We start from the raw sequence: 18,307 nt of genomic DNA, 5'->3' as shown, positions 1-18,307 counted from the left end.
GGTAAACTATAAAAGAAATAGAGAATACTGAATTGAATCCAGAGATATTACGAAACAGTCAGACGAAAAAGTAGTTATGGCTAAATCGATGGATCGCCCGATGCATATAAAACTGCAAATTAATGGAAAATAATTTGACTCACAAACGGAAATAGAAAATATGGGTATGAAAACAAAGAAAAAGAAGAAGCAGCAGAAGAGACAACGGTACTTTGTCGAAGCTAAACCCATATGCCATATACGAAGAAAGGGTTTTATAGTTGATTTTTATTTTGTATATTTGGAAGCCAAAACCAAAACCAAAAAACTCTTTGAATCATTGCGATGATGTCCCAAACATTGGAATTCAAATTGTTTTTTTTTTGTCTTTTGGTCACTAAATTGGCGCGTGAGCTGCCGACTTTATAGCACTTTATAACGAAACGAATCATGCGACGTGTTCATATGAATAATAATATTCAAATTATTAAACAAATACTTACGAATCCGAATGCATTTTAATAGCAGAACAAATGCCATATACCAATGGCCACCTATATATACACGCTTTTTATATATCAACTATTTATATATATGCATGTATATAAGAAATATGTATATATATATGTAAGTGTAAGTCGGCAGAGTTATATAGTAGAAGGCAGCGCTTGGCATGGCACGTGACTGTTTTATCTAATTGGCCATAAATACATGTATGTAATGTGCAGAGAGCTCTACTTGGCTACAGTTTACTGCGAAGGTCTGTTGGTCCGTCTGGTCCGTCTGGTGCGTCTGGAGCGTCGGGTCTCGTCAAGCTCTATTGAAATCCCTGTCTTTGGTTGGCCTATGCATAGCGGAAGTAACGCCCTGGCTAGTGTCCAGGCTTGCATTCAATTGACTTTTTGGCTTTGACTAAAACAATTTCCAATTCCAATACGGCGGCAGTTTGTCGGACCCGAACGTGGACACGGCGTTTTTATATTTCTCTTCTTCTTCTGCTTACTTTTTTGTTGGCAACAAAATTTTATTTTAATTTCATATTTCTTTTGCTCAAAAGGGAGTTCATTAATATGCCGAGCAGGCGCCATTGCGCTAAAAACTCAGCGCTCAGTGCTCAGCGTCAGCTACCTGCCACTGTACTGGCAGCCTGTACAGTATGAATATACACAGCTGCACGCATACAGGTGTGTGTGTGTGTATGTGTGCACCCCCACTTTGCATAGGAGGTATTTAAAGCGTGTGTGTCTGCTGGCAACGGGTATCAATCCCCGTTTTAGACAACATTTTTATTGTATTTCTGCTTCTTTAACTTTTGTTGAGCTGCACATCACAAGCACACACACACACATAAATTGAAACTTCTTCAATTGTCGCTTTTGGACTTCTAACCGTGCCGTCGTCGACGTCGTTGTCGTCGTCGTTGCTCGAGCCGAGGTGTGGTGCTAAGCTCGACTCATGGCTTTCAAATCAGTTGCCAATTAGTCTTCATCGTTGACGGATTACAATTGTCTCTGCCTCTTGTTCTTCTACTCTACACACATATAGCAAAATAAAACAAAATAACAAAAACTTGTTAAGTGCCTATAAACAAAAAAAAATAGAAAATAAAAAAAGAAGACAAAAAACAAGCAATTCATTGATAAACCCAATAATAAGTTTCGTTCATGCGGAATTACAAAAACAAATGCTTCAAGTTTTTAAATTTGTGTTTCAAATGCATACATATATATCTCGGTTTATCGCATCTGTTGTTGAATTGGCAAGATGTCGGCATAGCTGACGTTCGAAAGCGCATTATATAGCGCTATGCTGCATCTAGTCAGTTATTCAATGGAACAATCAACAAGAACCAGAGTTAATATTTATATATTTTTTTAAATTATTTTATTCGGGATAAGGTCGAATAAGTAGTTCCATTTACATTATTGTGTATAAGATTTAAAAAAATTGTTTTCATATCTATTTCAGCTTTCCTTTCAGCAAAGAAACACACTGAAATTCGACTTTGCAAGGATACTATATAAGGATAACGTTAAAAGTCCTCTCAAATGCTGATTTATTTTCTTATAATAAGTTCTTATTAGCGAGCTACTATATACATCTGCTATACTATATATATCCTCATATAAACATCCATCTCTATTGGAGCACTTAATTATAAGCAATTTCTTCACGGACAAATATTATACCTTAACTCTTTCTGGAAGTTACATTTACTTGGTAAACATAGTTTTAATCAATATATTTTGAAATTATTCATAATAAATGCACAAGCAATCTCATAATATAAACACAAATTGAGTTTCTTTTTTAGTTGCATGTGTTTGCTATTCTCATTTGTTTCACAATAAAAAAAGTTTAATTTTGACATTTATACCACAGCAGCCATTGGGTAATTTGTTTAACCACTTAATAAGCAAAAACCATTCGTCACATGTAAACATTTCAAAAGTAAACAGATAAAGCCCGCAATTCACTAAGCCAACAAGCACCTCAGAAGTTATTAAGTTGGCAGCGCTATTTTTAAATTTTCGACCATTTGGCGGTATTATTTTGCAGCACTGCTAATTCAATCGATATCAAGCTACGAACAATCGTAACAGGGCAGCTTTCTCGATAGGCTTTGTCACTGTAAGAAAGTAAACAACTGTGAAGATTAAGTAAAGCTGGATAATTCACGTAAAAACATTTACTTAAGTGATGGATAGTCAAGTAAGTTTCATATAAGTCATCGATATATAGAGCTATAGCAACTATAACTATCATTGTGTTGTTGTTTATAATTAATACTTCACACGTATGTGTTGCGCTATTTCGTTATCTGAAAGTGGCTTTGTGATAAATCTGCCAAAGTATATACATACATACTTAGTAGTGGCCAGAAACAATAGGTATTAGGGGCACAGACTGCCGTCAATGACGTAATTAACATGGCTGAGTAAATATTAGCAGCAGTTATCAGCTTATCGCAGTTACTTTTTACTTTTCGTCGAGTCTAAGAGGGGCGTTACTTTATTTTCGCAGGCACCGATTGATGATCTATTATTGGACATTGTGGACAATGCATGGCGCATGGAAGCACTGCCATACGATCAGATATTAGTACCAATTGAGAAATTGCCCGATCCCGAAGCCGATGGTGGTGATTCACATCTGACCTTGAGCGAGCAGGTGAGCAATAAGCAAAATGATATACCACATGTTCCGGTCTCATAAATCGTTGGTTAACAGGAACAAAAGTGGACAGACCTGGCGCTTGGCTCGCTGGCACCGGACGCTGCCTTAATCGATCAACTCAATATAACCGCTATCTAACCAAGGACGAGCAGCCAGCGTGGTAGCACGTCCCCAACTTTATTAATACCACAAGTCTTATTTATAACACCGCAACATGAGTAGCAGTAGCAATACTAGCAACAGCAACAGCAACAGCAACAGCAGTAACAGCAACAACAATAGCAACAACAATAACAATTCAATACATCAACATCTGCATTCACCCAGTAAACTAACCGAATTCGCGCGTAATTTTGAGGATAAGCCAGATTCGCTATTTGGTCGAGTGGTTAACAAAATTCAAAATGTTTATAATCAAAGCTATAATACAGTCAATGATATGTCCAGCGGTACGAGCAGCAGCGTTCAAGTGGGCAAATCGAAGTTCTATGATGAGCGCAAATCGGCGAACGTCGAGAGAAGCGCTGCCAACTTGGACAGCGATAGCACACAACACAGTTCATCAAATAGTTTGAACGCAGTTCGTCCGCAACCCCCAACATCGCTGAAGTTGCGTAAAAGCAGCGAAACACAGAGCACTAGCACTACAACAACAGTCGATGAGACAGCTGAAGCCAACGAGCGTATCGACGAGCTACCTGGTGAAGCGAATCAGGTTCGCACCGTCTCTAACGTACTCAAGCACATCAGCCATATTGTTGCCTCAAAGAATAACAACGTGAGTGCAGCTGCAAGCATGTAGAACAGAAATTTCTCTAACCTCTCTTTGACAGGACTTGCGCAACTATAAGGAAACGGAGTTGCAGCAGTTGTGGATGCCCGATTCAAAGGCCAAGGAGTGCTATGATTGTGCACAAAAATTCTCTACATTTCGTCGCAAGCATCATTGTCGGTTGTGCGGGCAGATTTTCTGCTCCAAATGCTGCAACCAAGTTGTGCCAGGCAGTATTATACGCTGCGAGGGTGATTTGAAGGTGTGCAATTACTGTTCCAAAATTGTGCTTACCTCCCTTAAATCCTCCAGCTCGAACATGGATGAGAACATGCAGGCATTGCAGCAGCATCTCAGCAACAAGCTCGAAGTGCAGGACAATGCGCCCAACACTCTCTCCACACAGAAGCAGCCCGTACAGCTGTCCCGAAAGACGTCCCTGGGCTACCAAGAGGAGCGTTTTAGTTCGCAGGCGAACTATACCATGCTGTCCATGGATGATCGCAAATACATACTGCAACAGTCCAACTCACTGATCACTTTGCACGAAGAAATGCAACGTGAGTTGCCAGTTCAAAACTGTGGCCAGCTGCTGATAGAGTTTCTGAATACGAACAACAAGTCGGCCAATGAGGTGCAAGCTGTGGCCATACTGAATGCCATGCTGGCGGCTGGCTTCCTTGAGCCAATTGTACCCGATACCGAGCAGACGGAGTTCGATGCAACATTGCACTACAGATTTGCGGAGCTGTCACGTGCAGGTGCAGCGGTAGCTGTGGCTGTAGACAAAAGCAATGACTGCTCCAATCCTATAAGTCCGCAATTTGATATCAGCGCCGAGCCGCAGCCGCCGAAGTCCATGGATGTCTCCTTAAGCTTTCAGTCTGCCCACGATCTGGAACTGGAGAATGACATGTGCTCTACGGCGGTTTCGACAAAGTTGCTAGAGTCTTATTGTGAACATGAGGAGCAGCTATTGGCCCAGCTGTTGCGCGCCCATCAACTGGATGCCGAGTGGGGAAAAGTGTTGCAAACGCTTTGCTCGACGGCTGCGAATCATTTCAAACCGGAGTATTGCACCAACGATCTCATGGACATACGTAACTATGTCAACTTTAAGAAGGTGCCTGGCGGCAGGCGCAAAGATTCACAAATTGTACACGGCGTTGCGTTCTCCAAGAATGTCGCCCACAAGGACATGGCCACGCATGTCGAATTCCCGCGCATCCTGCTCCTCCAGTGCCCCATTGTCTATGAACGCATCGAGGGCAAGTTTGTGACCATTGAAACGGTGCTGCTGCAAGAGAAGGAATACTTACGCAACGTCTGCGCCCGCATTATGAAGTTTGAACCGAACGTTGTGCTGGTGCACAAGAATGTGGCTGGCATCGCGCAAGACTTTCTGCGCTCCTACGGTGTAACCTTGGTGCTCGACGTCAAGCTCTCCGTCATGGAGCGTCTAGCGCGAACGCTGCAGTGTGACATAGTCAGCTCAATTGAGTCGAATATTACAATGCCCAAGCTGGGCTATTGCAATGGCTTCTACATACGCAACTATTCAGGCGGCAAGACTCTTATGTTCTTCGAAAATCTGAACAGTCCACGTGGCTACACCTGCCTGCTGCGCGGTGGCAACAATGCCGAACTGACGCGCGTTAAGAAAGTGGCTTCGGCGCTACTTTTTGCGCGCTACAACTGGCGACTGGAGATGTCCTTTCTGCTGGACGAGTTTGCGCAGCCACTGACTCCAAAGCCATCTATATTCGACTCCAAAGAGCCGAGTCCCAACACAGAGAACGCTGCAGAGCAGCAATCGGAGGGGGAGACGCAGCTGCGCTCATCCATCAAGCGACCACTAACTGAACGCAAATCGGATGAGAAGGTTACGGCCGCGGTCAGTGAGAATGTAGCTGACTTTACGGATCCCCTGCGATCCTCTCAGATCGAACCAGTATCCAGCCCTGCGGCCAATGTGCCAGCTTTGGCGGTAGAGATGCGATATGACAACCGCTTCCGCAATGCACTCAGCTCCACTGTGTTGTCCGTCAGCCCGTTTTTGACGTTTCCGCTGCCCTATCTGGAGACAGAGCAAGGCCGCAACTGTAAGCTACGCAAACTCTTCCCTGCCGAGCTGTATTTCTCCAAGCAGTGGTCGAAATCAACCGGCGCTCTGGAGCGTCCCGAAAGTCTCGAAACGGATCCACTCAAATCCAATGCCGAGCCAAGCAACAAGGAGAATGAACAGCAGCTGCTGCCGGCACATGATTTTGTCAAAATGAAGATCACAACGGCGGTGACCAGTCGAGATATACAGACGCTTCTAGCTGAGTTTCGCTCCTTTGGTGGCCGCCTTCCCAAAGGCAAGGCGTCAAGTAAGTATAGAAAATATGCTTAATTCCTCTGGGTATTCTTTAATAGTCTATTTCTTTTCAGTGTTAAAAAAAAAGAAGAAGATTAGCGAGGTAATACAGCGACCGCAAAAGGTCACCGATGAGCAGCTCTACAAGGATGCACTCGATCCACAGAATCATCAGCGTTTGCCGGTGCTCTTCTGCAGCTTTCACAATAATCCGAAAGATGTTTCCTCCTTCTGTAAACTGCCCATGCTGTTAGATATGAAATTCTATGGCCAGCATGACATCATGCTGGAGCAGTTCCTGCAGCGATATTGCTGCCTCTTCAATTCAATGTGTCCGTCGTGCAATTTGCCTATGCTCGGTCATGTCCGTCGCTACGTTCATTCGCTGGGCTGTGTCCATGTCTATCTCACCGATGATTTAACGCGATCCGATCCGAAGCGCATCTACTTCACCTCGTGGTGTAGCATCTGTAATGCAACGACGCCAGCTGTACCGCTTTCGGATGCAGCCAAGCGTCTTTCCCTGGCCAAGTATCTGGAGTTGCGCTTCCATGGCCACGCATACAAACGACGTCCGCCCACAGACACTGGCAGTGGAGCTGCTGAGCAGAGCAGTCCCTGTGAGCACTCACTGCATCGGGACTATGTGCATCATTTCAGTTTTCGTGGCGTTGGCGCCAAGTTTCAGTACACTCCTGTCGAGGTATGGGAAACGGAATTGCCGTCGCTGACGTTACAATTGGAGCTGCCCAAGCCATTCATTGGCGTCCAAGTACAGGAGGAGATCAAGAGCTTCTCGATACGTGGCCATGAGGTATACACGCGCATACACGAGCGCATTGCCGATCTGGCCACCGAGGAGGAGAACTCGCCATTGGTGTCCACACTGAAGGCCACACTCACTAAGGATCAGTTCACATTCAAGCAAAAGGTAGAAATTGTGCATACGCTCTTGACGGAACATATGGTCAATTCGTATGATATAGCCGATGCCCTTATCATGGCCAAGCGCGTCTTGGCCGAGAACATTGAGCTGTGGGGTCCGCGTCTGCATGAGATCGAACAACTAGCCCAGAAGCACGCCAAGCAACCGCATCACGTTGATGCTGGTACCATATGCACCGAGGAGTTGCGACCAGAGCACCCAGATGCCATTGCCAGCCAGGAGCTGGCGAAGAGCAAAGCAAGCAGTCAGCAAGTGGATGGAGCAGCAGTTGAGTATGCCGGCGAAGAAAATCCAGATACGGATAAGAAACTGACCGTGGACCAAATGATCGCATCAACAGTGAACATGAAGAAGTCTATCAAGTCACGATTGCTCACACGACGCCAAACACCAACTAGCCAGTCAAATCTGCTGCAGACCCCGTTTTCGGCCCAGGAGCATCTGACCCTGCCCATGGGCTCCATACCCGTGGTAGTGCGTGAAAACGATCTTAGCTCGGTGATTGCATACAGTCTGACCTCTCCCGAGTATCAGCGCTCTTTAACAGGTCTAAATGCTGGCGAGGTATCCGGCGGCGACGCCCAGTCCAGCCCGCAGCCGAAGCATAAGCAACTGGACAGCGATGCCGACGAGCCAGCTGTAAGTGTTGAATCCGAGGAGCGTAACAAGGCGAAAGCACAGCCGCAGACGCAACAACAGCCGCAGCCACCAAGCGCACACGTCACACTCACCTTTGGCCCCAACAGTCAATTCCAATGCAAGATATACTTTGCGCGCGAGTTCGATGCGATGCGCGCCAAAAGCTTGAGTCCGCCCAAGTTGGATAGAATGCTCTATCGTCGGCTGGAGAAGAGTAAAATGCGCGAAGAGCTAAGAATCTCACAGAATCGCAACGGTTCCGATATCGAAATCGTGCGCAAGCCCAGCGATGTGTCCGGTGTGCCGCTCAAGGAACAGTTAGACGCCGAGGAGGAGTCACGTATCGCTCTGGCACGAAGCCTCTCCAGCAGCGTGCATTGGGAGGCCCGTGGCGGCAAATCAGGCTCACGCTTCTGCAAAACGTTGGGTAAGCACCTCTCATCCAGATCTTATATTTGGAAATACTCTTACGCGCTCCCTTCCAGATGATCGATTTGTACTTAAGGAAATGGGCAAAAGGGAGATGACTATCTTTGACAACTTTGCGCCCGAGTACTTTGAGTATATAGCCAAGTGTCAGCAGCAGCAGCAGCAGCCCACGTTGCTGGCCAAGATCTTTGGCGTCTTCAAAGTTAGCATTAAAAAGAAGGAGTAAGTGATGCCAACTATTTCCAACTAAATACTAATTAGTTCCTGCTCTTGCAGCTCGTTTGTGGAGAAGACTCTGCTGGTTATGGAGAATCTGTTCTATGGCTGCGATATATCCGACAAGTTCGACTTGAAAGGCTCTGAGCGCAATCGCTTGGTGGATCCCACAAATATGAACGGCGAAATTGTGCTGCTCGATGAAAATCTAGTGCAGAGTAAGTGCAGCCAGGGTCAGCATTATGAGAATTGATATTTAATAAATGAATTGCCTTGCAGTGTCCTGGTCAAAGCCATTGTACGTGCTGTCACACAGTAAAGCTGTGTTGCGGGATGCCTTACAGCGTGATGCCTCGTTTTTGGAGCGCAATGAGATCATGGACTACTCCTTGCTGGTGGGATTGGACAACAAACGAAACGTGCTAGTACTGGGCATAATAGGTGCGACTATCTGTGTAGATTCACACTTTGTTCGAGCTTATATAACGTTAACTCTCGCTTAGATTATATACGCACGTTTACGCTGGATAAGAAACTGGAGTCAATAATCAAGCAAACCGGATGGCTGGGCGGCGGCATGGCCAAGCCGACAATTGTAGCACCGCAACCGTATAAGCAACGCTTTGTCGATGCTATGGATCGTTATTTCAATACGGTGCCGGATCGTTGGGAGGGACTCTCAAAGATCTGACACTAAAACCTGCTGGCGTATCAAAGAAACCAAATAGCAATTAGTTAAGCTCTTCAAAGCATTGTTAACATTGATTTGATAAAAGCAACTAACACTGTGCTTAAAACCACATTTACCTAAAATAGACGACATATCCGTCAGCCAATTGTTTTGCACTTGACCCAGATGGGCGCCGGAAATGGCGCCCAGTTCATGACAATTGAAAGCAGCCAGTCAAGGAGCTGTTGCTTTTGTTGTATTGCGTGTTCGCTGTGCGGAAATAATTTATCCAGATTGAAAATTGCGTTGCATAGTGTTGTGGAGCGTTCGGTTTGGGACAGCAGCGACTTCATTACGGATGCATGCAGGACACATACGAAAAGCTGACAGCTAGCAACTGCAAACCAATCAATTGCATTATGCCATGAAATGTTCTTTGCCTCTTGACTGACTGACACCTACAACGCGATTCGCGCGCAGTCAGGGACACACACCCATAAACACACACACAACACGCACATTCACACTAATACATTCAGCACTCAGCACCCAGCTAGCAGGACTCGTGCTTCACATTGAAAGTTTTTGGCGTGTGAAGTTGTACATTGGCTCAGTTGGGATTTACGATCCGTGTGGTCAAGTTGTTTCTAGCGCTTGTACAGCGCGTGGCATTTAGTTATTCGCGTAGCCACGTCTTCCTCTCCTACTAGCACTCGGACATGGACAGTGGCCATCGAGCTTTAAGCCCCGTCATGTTTACCCCCAGACATTGCCAATTTCAAGTGCTGCCGTGTGCCAAGTGTTAAAAGTGAAAACTGAAAAGTAAAACAACAAAAATGGACTGGAAAACCAGCGATGGGTAAATATAAACAAGACGCTCTTTAAATATGTATATAGAGAGGTAGATCCCATAAGTGTGAGTCCGCAAGTCCATGGCCTTGGCCAATGCATTCATGTTAACATAATGGCGCATTCATGTCTCCTGCATTACGTATACGCCCCTTGGCGTGACATGCAAATGTTACTTAAACGCCTCCCATAAATCTATATAATTATGTGCAGAGCATTGTGTGAACTTCTCTGTGTGTGTGTGTGTGAGTATGCATGGTTTTTGCTATTGGTATTGTTCTTAGTGCTGTAATTGCCAATTGATTAGCATATTTAAATGGGTTTGCGTTACGCCTGCGGCGACAGAAGTAAAAATAGCAAGAGCCTTCAAAGGTCATTTGGCATTGTCAAGATTAGAGCACTGGACTAGTTACAAAAACTAAATTGAAAAGAAAACAAAACAAAGAGGAAATGTTAATCCGAACAAGTCGACTTTCCAATGCCCTTGCTGACCCGCCTGAAGAGTACCAATAATGAGAATGCGGACGACATGAAGAACACATTGAGTTGGAACTTATGTCATGAAGAATTGGGTCTAGTGAACTACAGTTCATTGGGTTTCATCTAAAGATGAATTGGACAGAAAATAGAACTTCTCTGGGTAGTAGAATACACTATACTATAAAATGGTCAATCCTTAAAAGCCGTAAGCCATTCACAGCTAGTTCTTTTAGCACATTTTGCCTGCTTTGCCTTTCATTTATTACCTTGAGGTGGGCGGCAAATTGGGTCAGCCTTTTGGCACTCTGTTGCTATTAAAAGTTTGGGCTCGACATGATTTGGGCGCCTTTTACACTCTGCAGCTAGCAGCTGGCAGCTGCAGTTGCTCGCGTTTGGGCTTGTGTCTGTTTCCGTTTCCGTTCCGAGCCAGCAGCACAAGTCACGCATGCAATTACAGCTGCACTTGACAGCAGAAGTTTTTATTTTTGGCAAAACTGATACTAAGTTGACGCTGAGCACCTGACAGCACGATTTTTTGATTACAAATCATAATGCGCTAAGTTTGGCTTTAGCTAGCATGCGACTGTATTTTAAGTGAAGTGGGCAGAAAGTCTTTGACCAGCTGACCAGCTGAGCGTGGGTTGCAGGCAGGTGCATTACTCTGATATTGTCTTAGTGAAAGTTAGTGATACTTAATATAGGTTTGTTTAATTGTTGATATAAATAATATATGATGACATAAGAAATCGATAAATATCATTAAATTTGAATCAAAGGATATAGATTCAGACATATAGAAAAACAGGCAGCTGCAAGGTGTTTTGTTTAGAATATTTAACCAAGGCACCCATAGCTTTTGTTGTCTCACAGCTGAGTTTATACTCTTGCACTGACTGCTTATATCTTATATATGTCTTTAATAATCTGTAATTCTACGATACATAAAATGTGCATTTGGCTAAAGCATATCTGTGTATGGAATGAAGTGGAAAATATTCCTTACCTTAAAGATCACACTTAAGCTTTGCTCTCTCTCTCTCTCTCTCTCTCTCTCTGTCTCTACCTCTCTCTCTTTCGCTCAGTCTCTAGCTCCTCTTAATACTTGCACCTCCCATATATTTCAATAAGATTCCATGATCTCATACTAAACTCATTCGCTTGGTTTGCCAAGTCCCCTCGCCCAGCTGACTGACACTTTTGGCATTTGCGCACAGCGTTCCAGCTTAAGATTGATGGTTTTACACATCGGAAACTCAAAAAATAGCTGCAAATGCATATATGCAAATCCGGCGACCATTAAATATGCAAATGTGCCAGCCATAAATGAGAGCAAGTACAACAACAGCAACTGGAGCAGCGCAAGTGCAACAGGTGTGCATATTTCCCTTTGCATGCGAGGCAACGGTCAGCAGATGGGGGACTACATAGGTATATTAGGAGAGCTGCAATTATCCACTTTTAATGGCCAATTCTAATGAGTCCTTGGCAAAACCTATTTCCGCATTGCTAGAGGGACAGGTGGGTTGGCACTGCACTCTACGCAATTGACAGCTATTGATTTTGAGTAGCAGCAGCAGCAGCAGCAGCAGCAGCAAATCCTCCTGCTTCCAATTCTTGTAAATATTCCAACAGACAATTTTCCAATTTGTTGCAATTTGGTTTATTGTCTGTTTGTCTGTTGCATGTGTGTCTGTGTGTGTGCCTAGCAACACATGCCAGCAGGTGTGCCCAGGTGCTTGTGTGTGTTTGTTGTGTGCGTGCTGGCACGCTATGAAAAAATTCCTTCAGAGGAGCTCCTAGCTAGAGACTTAGGCGCATTGGTATTATTCATAAGGCACCATTTGGACTAAGGTATACTATCACAGCGACTATGCATGGGTTCGTCTTTATAATGGAATTACTCTATTACTAGGTTGCTCGATGGTGCATATCGGTTGCAGAACTGAATCATATGCCATAAAACCATGAATATTGAATGAATATTTGATTAAAGCACTTCGTACCAAGGGCGAACTGGCACGTTGTGTAGGTCTTTATAATTATTCTAAACATCATCATCGCTATCATAATGATTAGCATTTTAATTATACTTCTCAATGTTGTTTTCATTAATCCTTCAATTAGTATTACCATTATTATTAGTATTAGTATCACAGTTTGATCGTTAGTCATTATTATTAATCTTATAAAATTAATCATAATCCTCAGCAGCTAAAATAGCCCAAGAAGCCCTTATATATACATGGTATCCAAATCCTTGTCTCGCTTACTCAACAGCTCAGGGTATGCCTTAGTTGAGCATGCCAGTCTTTCGCAATTTACCAGTAGCTTACACATATTTGTGCTTTTGTTGCCATTCTGAGCGAGTTAGTTTCGATTCCCTGTTATTTGGTTCCAATGGCAACGCCAACGCCAACGCCAAACGTAGCCAAGGCCCCTAGGGCCCCCCATCGAAAAGTTGGTTTTGCCAGGCCAATTTCTGGCTAACAATCTATTCTGTCCGCAGTGCCGAGGCGGAATTCAGTTGGAGTCGTTCGTTCTCGGAGCCAGACCTAGTAGCCAGCCAGAAGCACAGCGATCGCTTCACAATCAAGCATCTGCACGAGCATCTCGCCGTTGATGATCTCAAGTTCTTCCGACGCCGTCAGCCCATACCTCAGCACACGCACAGCAACTTCTGTCTGTATGATAGCGAGGAGCCAGTGTTGTCCTTTGGCTCCTTAAAGTCCGAGTACCGTAAGCACTATTGTTGCCAGGGCCACGCCCACGCGCTGCCACGAACACTGCTTAGGCGTGCCACATCGCTGCGTCTGGAGGGCTTGATGCAGTTGCTGTCGGAGCATCAGGACAAATATCACTGGTATACGCCCGAGGATCTGAAGTTGTAAGCGATAGCAATAGCCACATATCTATAAACATAGTTGTATAATATCTGACCACTTCTCTAACAGTTCGCGCACGTTTCCCGTGCGTAATCCGGAGAACTTGCAGCTGGGTGGCACGAATGAGCCGGAGGTAATGAAGAGCTCATCGTATCTGACCTATCCCATGGTGGACAGTGGAGCCGAAATATTGCCGCGGCAAATGTTTCGCGATGACAAAGAGCAGCCAACAAATCGTTTGGCCAGCGACAAGTTTAAGCGAGATGTAGCCGCCCAGGAGCAGAATCGCTGCCATCTGCAGATGCGGGCACAGGGCACACAATACGAGCCAACGCCATCCGAGTATAAGCGACAGTTCGTAGAGCAGTTTCCCATCGAGAAGGCGCATTCGATACCACAGATAAGCAGCATTAAGATGCAGGGCGAGTTTAATGCTGTGCCCGAGTACCAGGACAGCTTCAAGATGTATGCCAACTACTCGAAGAGCGCGCCCATCAAGAAGCACGACAATCTGCGTGTCTCTGGCGCCGAGCAACAGCAGCAGCTGCCGGCAGCGAGCGGCAGCGATTTGCCGGAGTATCGCGATAAGTTTAATGTCCCACCCAAGCACATGGCCAAAGAGAAGTCCTTGAAGACGGACGATCATTTGCGGCCGCGCGGCGAATTCACCAAGGAGGTGCCCGAGTATTATGAGAGCTTCCGTGATCCGCACATCACCGAGATGCCGGAGCGTGGCAAGGTGCGTGAGCCGTACCTGCGACTGCGTGGCAAGATCGAATTCAATCCAGAGTATCGCAACAACTATTTGGACTTCCCACGATCTCGGCCAGTGGTGCGCAAGCCAGTCTCCTCATTTCGATTGCCCACCAGCAACAGCAACCAGAACGCCACCAACACTACCAGCACCACCACCGCCACCGCCAACAGCACAAGTCCACGCTTGGATCGAGAGCAGCCGCTGACAGCCGATGAGCTAACTGCCACGCCCGAGTATCGACGCGCCCAATACAATTACCAGCTGCGGGAACGGGAGCGTTCACGTGAGCTTATCGCTCCGCCTGGTAACCAGCGCAAGAGCTCGGACTCTTCGCTGGATGCTGCACAGCTGCAGACCAAGCGACGCCCAGCGCGACAGCGGCAACTAAAGGAGGCTCCGCCGCCATCGCTGCCAGTGGCGCCCAGCTTCGAGGATGTGGCCACTGGTGGAGCTAAGAAACCAGCTCGATATGGACGACGCGGTTCAGTGCTGCAGAATGCGGCCAAATGCCGTGACAAATCCTCCATCATTGAGGGCAATCCCAAGTATGCTGTCGGCTGTCGCCGTTCCAAGCAGAATACAGAGAATCAACAGGACTCCTTTGTTGTGCTCGATGAGCCATGCAAGCCTTCCAACTGGATGAAGAAGACCTGGTATGATTCTTAGGCAAGTTCATCAAGAAATCGCAATTAAATAAAGAATTTACTTATATATATTAATTGAGAACGATATATATTTTTAAAGTATTTAAATGGGTTGATATAACTCTTATTATATATGCTATCGGAGCTGACTATATTCAGGCTAACTTTAAGTTATTCAAATTGGTACTCAGTAAGTGTTTCTATCATGATGATCAACTGTGGTGATGATGCTCCTAAGAAGCTTGAAGTTTAGCTAGGCTATAGCCTAAAATTCAACTTCTCTCTTTCCTATGCACAAGGCATAGATATTCTATTAGCTAAAAGACTATCAAGAGCAAAAATACTTAACCTGCATTAACTTGCCTCAGCGCTGCTCTTCGTTCTGCTCCCTGCACACTTTCAGCAAGTGTTAGAGCTGGCAAACATAAACAAACCTTGGCGCTCTCTACACGAGACTCATTCAAGTAGTTTTTATCTAATCGACACTCTAAGCACACATACGCACACACCCATTTGATAAGAGCGCCCAAAGAGCGATGCTTACTCATAGCAGCCGTAGTATCGTCTGAAATTTCGCATTTGAAACATGTAAAACGCAGTAGAAACTTAAAGGGAAATCACACAGGATACAGGACTATTTTTAATTCGAAACATGAGCGCGGAGTTGGCCCATGCTGCCAGTCCGCCTGCTCACATACTGGGCTATGCGATACGCAGTCGCACTCGCATCTACGTCTCCTACATAATACCCACCTGCCTGGCGCTCTTAGTGTACATGCTGCAGACTTCAACAGACTTGGCCTTGAGCTATCAGCTTTTTCGTAAGCACGAGCCGGGCTATGGTGCAGGCACCTTGGTACTGGTGCTGTTGCCACCACTGCTCACCTATCTCCTAGTGCTCAGCTCCAGGGAGCAACGCAGCAGCGTGAGTGCCAATCGTAGTAAATGTATGGGCTGCAGCCTGGGCTTGCTGCAGCTGCTCTTTTTCCCATTGGCCGTGCTCTACAGGTGAGTCACACGTTCAATGCTTGAGTATTTTTTGAGCTACATAAAACACACTTTAGATTCACCATGCGCTTGTTTTGGTCTGTTGAGGCGCTCTACCACGAGGATGACGACGTGGAACGCATGAAGTGCTTAGCCAAGGCAACACAAACATCCAACATTGAGTTATATCTGCTCATCCAAGCATATGCACAGGCGGCGCCACAGATTATATTGCAGATGTACCACATGCTCGTCCAGGACATCTTTCGTAACTATGAGACATGTGAGTCTAGAGATTTGTGTTCAATCAGCACTTGGTTGTACGAACTGCCTTATTTGCAGCCGCCTTGCAGAGCATGTGCCTGGTATTTGCGGCCATAGATCTGGCTGGGATTACCACTAGTTATCATCGAATTGAGAGCCAGCGGCGTGTGGGTCGTAATTATCCCTGGGCAACAGCGCAGCAAGTGGAGGCCCAACGCTGCCGGCTGGAGCAGAATGAACGGCTATGCGGAGAGGTGGAGCGCAGAAAACGTGAGTCGGAACGCTCACTGGCCACAAGTTTTCCTCAATCGGAGAAGATTATGGCGAACTTCCATGCCAGACAGGAATCAGCCAGCCAGATTGAGACGTCCGCAATTGGCAGCCATGAGCTGCATGTAAACGGACATGACGAGGTGGACAACGATGCTGTGGAGAAGCTGGAGGTAATAGCTATGCTACACCAGCCCACAAGTACTGTGCCGGGCAATGTCACGGACGATGACAAGATTTATCAAGCTCGACCCAAATTACATTTACAACGCAACGAGCTTCAGCATTTGGATAGCATTGAGGTGCTGGACACAGTGCCAGAAACGCCAGCTCCTCCGCCACCACCTGCCACAGCACCACCAGCACTGCCCATGTTGCGGCTGCCCACAGAGAATGATCCGCCTGCAGCGCCAGATCTGCGACGCACTGCATCAGATACGGAATACAGAAGGAGTAGACGTGTTACACGTCCTCTTTCACAGCTAGAGACGTTCAAGGATATGCTGCTTGTGAATGCACAACTCTATATTAAGGAGCATGTGCCACGGCCACCCAAACTGCTCATTGGACGTGTGGATGAGGAGCCCAACTCCGATGAACGTACTCCCTTGGTCCTGGCACAGACTCCAAAGGGCACGCCTTTGACACCGAAGGATGTGGTCGACTTCTACTTTCCACGACCCACAAAGATTGTGAATGGCATACAGCAGGATGACTTTGCTGGCCGTACAGTTGCCTTCTTTGGCTGGATAGCCTTCATCATAATGCGCATGCTGTCATTGGCCACCTTCTGTGTCTTCTATCCACGCGCCTTCTTCATTGTGGTGGGCGTGCACTATGCCTTGATGCTGGCTGCCTTGGCGTTGGAGACGCGCTGCCATGTCAGCTGGAGTCGTTGTCTGTTCTATTTGCTGCTTGCCTACATTTACATTTTCGTGCTGATTGAGCTTCGAGTTTGCTTTAAGAGCATACGGCGTTGGTATGTCTGTTATTTGGTGCTCGTGTTGGCGGAGAATATAACCATGTCGGCCATTTGGTATGGCAACGAACAATTCGAATCCTGGTGGTTTGGCTTCATCTGGGAATGGATTGTCTACAGCGGCATTCTGTTCCTGGCCACCATTGTCGTCTACTACTGTATACTACGTCCCAAGGATGTGACGCTCATCGTCGAGGAGGAAGGCGAGCCGCCTCAACAGTCAGAGCAGTCGGTTGCCTAGCTGCCTCGTTGCCAAGCTTTGAATGTGTTTTCTCTGTCAAATCATTCAGTCAAGCATTATTCATCGCTCGCATCACAAATCCAATAAATAAATAAATTATTTTCGTTAGTTTTAAAACACACAGAATGAATCAGAACGAAAACTTTCGCATCAAGGGCAAGGGACCCTGTAGTGCAGAGCATACCGAAACGCAGGATAGTTTTGGTGTACCTTACAGAAACAAGACGCTTAGTAAAACAGCTTAAAATATCGATAAAAGTTCAATTTAAGTAAGTTTCATTTGTATTATTACAGTTACACGAGCAAATCGCTTGAAGCAATTTCTGTGGAAAGAATTATTTGATGAATACAATCGTCAGAATTTAATTAAACCTGATTTGGGACCTGATCATACTGAATATTTTGAGCAGTTCTGCAAAGATAAGCCGCAGGAGAACGAGGAGCGTTTGGAATCGCGTATTAACAAGTATCCCCTTTATTGTACAACGGCAATAACTGTTTGGAATCATGAAGGCGATGTTTCAAAAAACTTTAAAGTTAAGTATTCCAGAACCAGGCCATTGGCGGAATGTACAGAGAAGTTTGGACTTTAATACAGTTTTAATGTTATCAAATTATACATTACTATAGCAACAGCTGAAATTAAATTAAATTTAACTTAAAAATTCATTTACATTTAATTATAATTATCAATTCACCGATAAGCGATTTGATTTAATGTATACTTGTATTTAATGCATAAATCATAATTAAATTGAATTCAAACT

The 18,307-nt window shown here is 45.5% G+C and overlaps 5 protein-coding genes across 6 annotated transcripts; all 5 read left to right on the top strand.

The window, feature by feature from the left end:
• The first annotated feature begins 2,303 nt into the window (after positions 1-2,303).
• LOC111605349 (anaphase-promoting complex subunit 13) lies at positions 2,304-3,314 on the top strand. The gene is made up of 3 exons (XM_023323824.2): positions 2,304-2,691; positions 3,004-3,150; positions 3,211-3,314. The coding sequence occupies exons 1-3, from the start codon at positions 2,680-2,682 to the stop codon at positions 3,292-3,294; spliced, it is 243 nt and encodes an 80-aa protein (XP_023179592.1). The 5' UTR covers positions 2,304-2,679; the 3' UTR covers positions 3,295-3,314.
• A 56-nt stretch (positions 3,315-3,370) lies between these two features.
• LOC111605347 (putative 1-phosphatidylinositol 3-phosphate 5-kinase) lies at positions 3,371-9,346 on the top strand. 2 transcript variants are annotated; one of them, XM_023323822.2, is made up of 7 exons: positions 3,371-3,934; positions 3,990-6,300; positions 6,362-8,299; positions 8,358-8,523; positions 8,578-8,735; positions 8,797-8,958; positions 9,021-9,346. In XM_023323822.2, exons 1-7 carry the CDS (start codon positions 3,371-3,373, stop codon positions 9,206-9,208), a joined length of 5,487 nt encoding a protein of 1,828 aa, XP_023179590.2. In that variant the 3' UTR covers positions 9,209-9,346. The 2 variants fall into 2 exon arrangements, with proteins under 2 accessions (XP_023179590.2, XP_023179591.2); XM_023323823.2 differs by lacking the exon at positions 3,371-3,934 and having other exon boundaries at positions 4,173-4,190; positions 4,241-6,300.
• A 393-nt stretch (positions 9,347-9,739) lies between these two features.
• Positions 9,740-14,821, top strand: LOC111605365. Its single transcript, XM_023323844.2, has 3 exons — positions 9,740-10,046; positions 13,023-13,400; positions 13,468-14,821. The coding sequence occupies exons 1-3, from the start codon at positions 10,024-10,026 to the stop codon at positions 14,819-14,821; spliced, it is 1,755 nt and encodes a 584-aa protein (XP_023179612.2). The 5' UTR covers positions 9,740-10,023.
• A 491-nt stretch (positions 14,822-15,312) lies between these two features.
• LOC111605356 lies at positions 15,313-17,653 on the top strand. Its single transcript, XM_023323833.2, has 3 exons — positions 15,313-15,807; positions 15,864-16,069; positions 16,129-17,653. The coding sequence occupies exons 1-3, from the start codon at positions 15,452-15,454 to the stop codon at positions 17,538-17,540; spliced, it is 1,974 nt and encodes a 657-aa protein (XP_023179601.2). The 5' UTR covers positions 15,313-15,451; the 3' UTR covers positions 17,541-17,653.
• On the top strand, positions 17,584-18,209 carry LOC111605357. Its single transcript, XM_023323836.2, has 2 exons — positions 17,584-17,771; positions 17,835-18,209. Exons 1-2 carry the CDS (start codon positions 17,666-17,668, stop codon positions 18,131-18,133), a joined length of 405 nt encoding a protein of 134 aa, XP_023179604.1. The 5' UTR covers positions 17,584-17,665; the 3' UTR covers positions 18,134-18,209.
• The last annotated feature ends 98 nt before the right edge of the window (positions 18,210-18,307 follow it).

This window comes from Drosophila hydei, unplaced genomic scaffold (genome assembly GCF_003285905.1).
Source record: "Drosophila hydei strain 15085-1641.00,03,60 unplaced genomic scaffold, DhydRS2 tig00008134-arrow-pilon, whole genome shotgun sequence".
Classification (NCBI taxonomy): Eukaryota; Metazoa; Arthropoda; class Insecta; order Diptera; family Drosophilidae; genus Drosophila; species Drosophila hydei.
The sequence above is the reverse complement of the archived record's forward strand: the minus strand, read 5'-3'. Positions and strand labels throughout refer to the sequence as shown.